Source organism: Stegodyphus dumicola, chromosome 4 (genome assembly GCF_044657685.1).
Source record: "Stegodyphus dumicola isolate Sdum_Otavi_A_Nest chromosome 4, ASM4465768v1".
NCBI classification, from domain to species: domain Eukaryota; kingdom Metazoa; phylum Arthropoda; class Arachnida; order Araneae; family Eresidae; genus Stegodyphus; species Stegodyphus dumicola.
In genome coordinates, this window is record NC_140771.1 from 141,433,161 (window position 1) to 141,442,327 (window position 9,167).

The 9,167-nt window shown below is 33.6% G+C and overlaps 1 protein-coding gene across 1 annotated transcript in view; it reads right to left on the bottom strand.

Moving 5' to 3' along the window:
* Window positions 1–8,651, bottom strand: part of Brd7-9 (Bromodomain containing 7/9) — a 77,979-nt gene extending 69,328 nt beyond the window's left edge. The window contains exon 1 of the mRNA XM_035369204.2: window positions 8,426–8,651. Coding sequence (XP_035225095.1) covers window positions 8,426–8,486 — 61 coding nt within the window. The 5' untranslated portion in view covers window positions 8,487–8,651. The remainder of the gene's footprint in view (window positions 1–8,425) is intronic.
* Window positions 8,652–9,167: the final 516 nt, after the last annotated feature.

Sequence of the window (9,167 nt, forward strand, 5' to 3'; positions counted from 1 at the left end):
TAAACAATATAGACTTCCGAAAATCGAACTTAAGGAGTATGATATCCCCATCATACTTCTCAACTTCTCATCATACTTCATCATACATAAATTGGCTATCGTTTTGGTTGCAGTTTGAGAAAATTCCCACTGACCCTGATTTATATGAAAGTGACAAATTTTCTTATTTGATTCAGTGTATGAAGCCTGGATCACGTGCTAATATTTATTGAAAGCTATACGGTGACTTCGGAAAATTATGATAAAGCTATTTTAGCTTTGAAGGAACGTTTTATTAGTAGAAGTATATGCTAGGAAACTAATTTAATTGTTTCTAATGTGAAGGCAGATCAAAAGGATAAATTACCTCTTGATAAACTGTATGATAAAATTGAAGCTCAGTTGAGAGACTTAGAATCTTTAGGTCTTAAATCTAGCGAAAACACATCGTTGTTTTCCTACGGTGGAATCGTGTCTCACAGAGGATATTTTAAAGGCGCAGCAAAGGAGTTCGCTCTTTAACCAGTCTAAAGGAACCGATCTTTTTCGCCTTACGAACGTAATGAAATTTTTAAAGGCTGAAGTGAAGGGTGAGGAGAGATTAAAATTGGCGCGTAATGAACTCGATGGTGTTAGCCATAAAGAAGGATATCATGATAAAACGAGGAGGGAAACAAAAAGTAAATTTAAATTTAAGAAACAGGCAAATGTTCCCACTGCCCTAGGTTTTCTTACAACTAAAGAACATACTTGTATTTTTTGTGGTAAAATGCATGATATAAAAAATTGTTACGATGCACGTTCATTATCTCTTAATGAAAGGATTTCTAAAGTCAAAGAGAAAAAGTGTTGTTTAAAATAATTGGAACCAAATCATATGGCAAAGTTCTGCAAACAGTTTGTTAGGTGTTTTGCTTATGGTAAATCACACTCAGTTATTTTGTGTCCAGAAATTAATATTGAAACTGAACCTCCAACAGAAAAATCAGTAATAGACAACATACACATGATACAGCCAGGCAAACTTGTACTGCTGACATAGCTTTAATGACTTTATGCGTAAGAGTAGCTGGTGTCAAAAAGTATAAAGATGTTAGAGTACTCTTAGATTGTGGTTCCCAGAACTCCTACATTTTGAAATCATTAGCCACTGAATCGGGGTTACCTATTGTCTCCAAAGAAAATGTTGTCTTACTTTATTTGGAGGTGTCAGAACAGAACCAAAGTTTCAGATCTAGAACATGAATTTTTAGATCAAGACATAACATGTGGGGATATACCTCGGGTACCCAAGGGTCCGATATTAAAAGAGTTAAAATGAAACAACATTTGGTTGTTGGATTTGGGAGCAGATTGTCCAAAAATAGAAATGCTCATCAGTAGTGATATTTATGGAAAAATTCTCACGGGATCTGTAAAACGATTAAAAGGAGGACTAACAGCAGTTTGTACGAAACTTGGTTGGACAGTTTGTGGTGCATCAGAGGAATTTGTTAATTACAAAGATAAAGATGCTTCCATTTTGTGTGCAAGGTTAGTGCCATGACTATAAAATCTCCGAACTTTGGAGCTTAGAAATGATTGGAATATTAGATACTCATCAGAATTTAACTAACGCTGCTGAAGAAGAAATTGCCCATGAACAATTTTTAAACTCTGTTTCCAGAAACAAAGATGGTCATTATTGTTGGCTAGTATATAACGCAAAATTGCCCTCGAATTGTCATGTAGCAGAAAAAAGATTGCTTAGTGTTACCCGAAAACTGAAGTCTTTACATAAATATGAAGAATATGATAGAATTTTTAATGAATGGATGGAGGAGGGTGTAATTGAAATAGTACTAGATGATGAACTGAATTGTAAGTGGCACAATTTACCGCATCACCCAGTATTTAAACCAGACAGTGTCTTGACTAATATAAGACCTGTTTTTGATGCATCATGTAAAGTTAATAGATCGCCCTCCCTTAATGTTTACTTAGTAAAAGCACTGAATTTAATAGAAGAAATCCCTTCAATTTTGTTATGATTTAGAGAAAAATGCATTGGCATAACTTCTGATATCCGGCGTGCATTTTTACAGATTGAATTACGGAAAGAAGATAAGGAATTTTTAAGATTTTTATGGTGGGAGAAAGACAATGTGCTGAAGGTTTTCTGCCATACAAGGGTAGTTTTTGGAGTAAAGACCAGTCCTTTTCTATTAGGGACGGTTATTCCAGTTCATTTGGCATAAGTACCAAAGGAACAAAGTTCTATTGCTCAGAAATTAAATAAATCCTTTTATATTGATAATTGTGTGACTTCTGTTGATAACGAAAAGGAGCTTGTGAATTTTGTGAAATATTCTACTGAAATATTAGCTGAAGCAAAAATGGACTTACGAATGTGGACCTATGGCCCTATAGAAAAAGATGTGGAACTAATTCAAAGTGCTTTGTGTACTGAGTCTACAATGGAGAATTCTGTACCAGTTTTAGAAATTATGTGGAACAGAAGAGAAGATAACTTTTATAATGAAATTAAGACTGTATTGGTTTTGGACAATTTGTCTAAAAGAGAGGTTTTGTCATTAACGCAATGTTTGATCCTTTGGGTTTCTTGACACCTGTTTTATTGCCGGCAAAGCTACTGCTACATGAAATTTGGGCGATAAAAGCAGACTGGGATACTCCATTACCAGATAGTATAAAAAGTAAATTTTTGAGGTAGTACAATAAATTACAAATTTTGAGCAAGTTGAGAATACCACGACGTATAGGTTTTGGAGATAGTTCCTGGACACTTTTTCCTGTATTTTGTGATGCTAGCCAGCATGCTTGTGCCACAGTAATATTTTTGAGATGTGAAACTAAAGAAACATTAGTCAGATTTGTAGTGAGAAGCTCTTGCATTAGATGATATCCCAAAATATTTTTGGACCGATTCCACCACTGCCCTATCTTGGATTCAAAGAAACGATGCGTGGGGGACAAGTGTGGGCAATCGCGTGAAGGAAATTTGCATTTTCACTAAAGCAAATCATATGGTCATATGTACAGGGTCATTCTAACCCAGCTGACTTACCTTCTCATGGTTGTTCCCCTCTTCAGTTTTCCGAATTAAATTGGTGGAGAGGGCTTGTTTGGCTCAAAGACCCTAGAGATAGCTGGCCAAAATTAGAGATTAAGCCAAATGAAAGTTTAGTTTTTTTTTTTTTTCAGAGTGCAGCAAAAGCATAAATTTAAATGTAAATCTTAGTATAACTACAAAAGCAGTTAAAGTGGTGTGAGAAGTTCTCTAAATTTTCACAAATATTAAGAGTTTTATGTTGGATAAAGAGATTTATCAAAAATTGTCAAGAGCCTTTCCTGTCTGTTTCCGGGATACAAGAATCTAAAATCACACTTCTTTCACTTGTTCAGGGCAAGAGTTTTCCAGAGACTGGAGACTCCATCAATGGTCTTCTGACCATACGAGATCAGAGTGGCTTAAGAAGAGTAAAAACGAAAATCACCGAACAAGATGATTCTTATGCATTTCGGTACCCGATTTTATTACCTTCTAAGCATTATATTGCTGACTGTTTAATTAGAGATTACCATTTAAAGCATTCTCATGCCGGCATACAAGCATTAGCTGTTATAATTAGAGAAGAATTCTGAATCATTGGTGCAAGACGCCGAATTAGATCAGTGGTGAAACAGTACATCTGTTATAAACGATTTTCAGCTAAACCTCTAGCTACTGCACCCATTCAATTACCTTTACACAGAGTATGAGATACTTTCGCATTTGAAGTTACCGGCATAGATTTATGTGGCCCTCTGATTCTCAAAAATAATTCAAGCGTTTCGTCGGTTTATAGCCAGAAGAGGTCAGCCATCTATAGTTTATTCAGACAACGGCACAAATTTCATTGGTACATCATTGCTGAAAAAAGTCAGCTAGGTAAAGGTAACTGTTCAGGAAACTTTACATCCCATCACTTGGAAGTTCATTACGCCCACTGCTGCTTGGTGGGGCGAATGGTGGAAGCGTCCAATTCGTACAACCAAGAATTTGATTGAAAGCTGCAGTCAATTACAAAGAGTTACTCACCATCATCTGTGATGTGGAAGCCGTAATAAACTGTTGACCACTTACTTATGTGTCAAATGACTCTGAAGATCTTCTATCATTAACGCCTTCCATGTTCTTACAGGACATTAAGGTTTCAGGTACAGCAGATTTGGATACCTTAGATCGAAATAAACTCTTGGCTCATCAGCATTTCTGCCAGGAGCTCCAAGAACAATTTCGAAGCCATTTCCGCAAGGAGTATGTTGGAGTTAGTACAAAAGCATGGGCCAAAGGACTGTGAATTAAAAGTTGGAGAAACCGTAATCCTTTTTGTAAAATGTAATCCTTTGTGTTTTCTACAAATTATTTTCCAATATACTTTTTAGTAGACTAGTAACTTATACAGAAAATATTGTAGGTGATTACCAATGTGGTTTCAGCAAAGGAAGATCTACAGCAGAACAAATCTTTAACATTAGGCAAATTTTGGAAAAAAACTAATGAATATGGCATTGCAACAAACCACCTTTTTTTTTTATTTTAAGACTGCCTACGATTCAATAAATATAAAATATTTAATTGAAGCTATGAGTGAATTTGCAATACCTGAAGAACTTATAAATTTGGTCACCATTACTCTTACTGAGACAAAACTTAGGGTTAAAATCCAGAATAATCTTTTTGAGCTTATTGTTGTTTCAAGTGGGCTCAGACAGAGTGATGCACTGGCCTGCTTGCTTTTTAACCTTGCCCTCCAAAAAATCATAAAAGACTCCAACATTAATACTCGTGGAACTATCTTTAACAAAGCTGTTCAGATTTTTACATTTGCTGAGGATATTGACATAGTCACACACACTCCTGAGTCACTTAGAGAGGCTTTTGCATCTCTAGAGGCTGCAGCCAGCAAAATGCGTCTAGCAATCAACCAAAATAAAACTAAATGCATGCCATGTGGTAATAACAGCAGTCCCAATTTTGAAATTGGAAATTACAAATTTGAAACTGTTACCAAATTTAAATATTTAGGATCAGAAGTTAATACTCTCAATGATTTAATGCCTGAGATCCATAGTAGAGTCACAGATGCTAACCGATGCTTTTTCGGTCTAAAAAAATACTTGAAGTCTAACTTCATTAGCAGAAAAATGAAGATTTTAATTTACAAAAGCTTAATCAGATCCATTCTTAAATACTCTGCTGAGACCTACACAATGACAGAAAAAGCTAAAAGTATCATTTCTGTCTTTGAGAGAAAATTTTTGAGAAGTATTTTTGGTGGCATAAAATGTAATAATATCTGGAGAAGAACTAATTCTGAACTCTATAAATCCTTTAAAGAAATAGATATAGTAAAATATTTAAGGATTCAGAAAATTAAATGGGCAGGGCACCTATGCAGAATGGATGAAAATCGAGTAACTAAAGAGATCTTCTCGGCCAGACCATTCGGCACCCGAAAAAGAGGAAGACCTAAACTTAGGTGGCTCGATTGTTTGGAAACAGACTTAAGAATTTTAAAAATAACCAATTGGATGTCCATGGCCAGGGATAGAAAAGCTTGGAATTCAATTCTGAGGAAGGCAAGGGCCTATCCTGGGCTGTCTGGCCATTGAAGAAGAAGAAAAATGTCCCGCAAATTGTTATAATATATATATTTTAATATAATTGTATTATGTTGTAGTGCAGATATAATATAATAAGATGAATCAACTTCTTTGAGTTTTCATTTCCCATACATCAGCAATGGTTTTGATTCATCATCACACTACCCAGTTAAGTAAGTAAGTTTTGTCTTTTGTTTTCTGAATTGCTTTGTATCTTGGATGAATGAAAGAAATATTGGTTGATCTTTGGATTATGGTAACTTGGCGATTTTTTGGCAACTAACTCTGCTACAGCAACCCTCTATTTTTTTTTCGCCGCCATTTTGTCTTCACGAAGTAAAGACATGTTTCTTTTCTTTTTATTTACTGAACACTTTTTCCAACAATCTACTAGCCGAATTACACTTATGCTAGAAATTTTATGTAATAAAACTACTTAATCATGACAAATATTAACTGCAAAATTGGGAAAAAGTGCACAATCGCAAACTCCTTGCGCGTTTTTCAGAATAGCACATACACATAAACCATTTACACGTTGACTTATTTTTACTTAAAAAAAATCCCAGAATTGCACAAAAATGGTGTTGCACACACTCTTAACTTTATCCATCTACACTGCTATTTTCTCATAAATTACAAAAATTTGCACGAAAATGCAGGAAATTTTTGTGAATCTTTAAACTCGGTAAAAAGCACATATATGAAATTACCTGATCACGAAAAAGAATATACCCTTTCCAAGGATGAACATTTCCACGTATAAAATAAATAAAATATCCAAAAACTTTTACCTCTAAATTATCGGTTGATCTTTGGATTATGGTAACTTGGCGATTTTTTGGAAAAAATTTGGCGACCAACTCTGCTACAGCAACCCTCTACTTTTTTTTTTTTTTTTTCCTCCGCCATTTTGTCTTTACTTCGTAAAGACATATATTTTTTCTTTTTATTTACTCAACACTTTTTCCAACAATCTACTAGCCGAATTACACTTATGCTAGAAATTTTATGTAACAAAACTGCTTAATCATGACAAATATTAACTGCAAAATTGGGAAAAAGTGCACAATCGCTAACTCCTTGTGCATTTTTCAGAATAGCACATACACATAAACCATTTACACGTCGACTTATTTTTACTTAAAAAAAAAATCCCAGAATTGCACAAAAATGGCATTGCGCACACTCTTCACTATATCCATGTACACTGCTTTTTTCTCATAAATTAGAAAAATTTCACGAAAATGCATGAAAATACTCAAAGTATTCTACTCAAAGTATTCCAAAATACTACAAACATATAACTCACAAAATCACGATCATTAAATTAAAATATAATTAAATTAAAAAACACTACTTAAAATATAAATAAGCACATACATTAAATTAATAAAAATTAGATTACAATCCTAATTACTTTAAACTAAATCATTGCTAATAACAATTTTCCAATAATACCATATTAATTTATTTACTCCTTACATTTAGAACAATGCATAAAAATAATATCTTCAAATGATTAAAAATACTAACTTACCTAATCTTCAGAATCTTCATTACATGGCACGCACACTTCCACTATTTCACACAACACACAATGAAGCTTAATACAAAATAATATAGTACTACAGTTTTCCAAATTCCCCCCTTTTTCCGATTAAAGAACTGTAATTCGTCCATTAATGTCACATGACATATCTCATGATCTCTCATTTCCCTCACACAAAATAATGTGTAATCGGAACTGAGTACTTCTCACATTATTACCAAAGTCCTAGGTAGTAACCTTTATCGCCTCCAAAATGTCGCCTAACTACCAGTTACCATATTCCAAAGATCAGCCGAAATATTTCTATTTTTACAATAAGGCTATGTTTTAGTAATAATAATTTTGGATTTGTGTAGCGGTGACAAAAATCACCACTACACAAAGCCAAAATAACAATAAGTCAGAGAATTTCACGAACTCTGAGTCCATGTACCCTGAAAAATAGCCAAGGGGCACCTGTAAACATATTTTTACCGAAATGAGTTGCAGAAAAGGATAAGGAAATATCGATTTCTTGGAGAGCTCTACTAAAAGTAACTGTTATGGAGAAATAGAACACAACAAAGCATTCTTACAGGAAAAAATTAGTTGAATCCAAGTGCGTACAATTAGTTGAATCCTAGTATGCAGTATCCCATGTGTACAGCATACTAGGATTAACCATGCAACAGAAGTATAATTTTAACTAAAAGGAATCTAGTGAACTACTGATTGTCCAGTTTCTTTCATGTTTTTATTAAATATGAGATATTTATTCAAAATGTCCAAATACTTAGAACAATTAATTTTCAGAACTTTTTGAATTTTTTTTTTTTTTTTAAACCAGAAACGTTTTGAACAACTTTCTTTAAAACAAGCAGATTTTAAAAAAGATGATAGATGTTACATGTGAAAACAAAATACATTTTATTAATATTTAGTATATAATATTTGAAAATAAAAATTGACAGATACAGGTATCTAATAAAAATATTAACTATTACAATAATTTCTGCTATTGCTGATGAAATATTTAACTATTTAAAGAGTTTTAATATTTATTTTGTTCATAACTAATCACAGTTAATGAGAACATGAATACTCATAAATACCATAGTATACAAACGCTGTAACATCAAATTAAAATACATATATCATAACATTTAAAAAATATATCATTTGAACTGTCATGTTCAGTACTCCGGTTCAATTCTCTTAAATATTAATCATGTTTAGGATTAAAATAATATACTTAAAACACTTTACCTTCGAAAGATATATCCTTCTTCTCAGATTTATGATGTTTTTTATGTTTCTTGCTTCCCATAGCTGTATACAAGGCTTTGAATGAAATACCTTCTATAATTCAATTAAATGTCTACACAATCAATCAACACAGAACAGAAAACTGACATTTTTATTCGATAGCGTTCACAACACACGAATCACAACCGATCACAAAGAAAAGCAGATTAAACACACAGATGGCTTATTTTGCTCAAAATAAGTCTTTCTGCCCGTAGCGCAAAATTCAAGGATAGGTGTTTTAATCAAGGATAGGATCCTTCACACACACACAGATGGTATTTTATTCTCGAAACACCTTTTTACCCGATGGTAAGGATCGGGTAGGAGGAGAAAGAGTAGGGGGGGAAGGAAGTGTGGGAGGCGGAAAAAAGAGAGTGAGGTCCGCACTAGCGGCGGCCAGGGATAAATCAAGGAGGTTAGAATAGAAGGAGGGAAGGTTCAACTCAAACGGTGAAGCTTGGCGGCCATGTTACTGTTATCACTGTGACTTGTGCAAGGAAGTCTGTAATTGTAACATTTTTTTTTTTCCTTTTCTTTTTGAAGCATGTCTGCTTATATTGAATATGGATGCACAGATAGATTTTCGAAAAATAATCCTGGGATTACTATTCACTCGTAAGTATTTTCTTTTTTTTTTATGTAATTTCATAAATATGTTAAAAAAATGTCACAATGTCATGTTGTTTTCTTTCCAGATGTG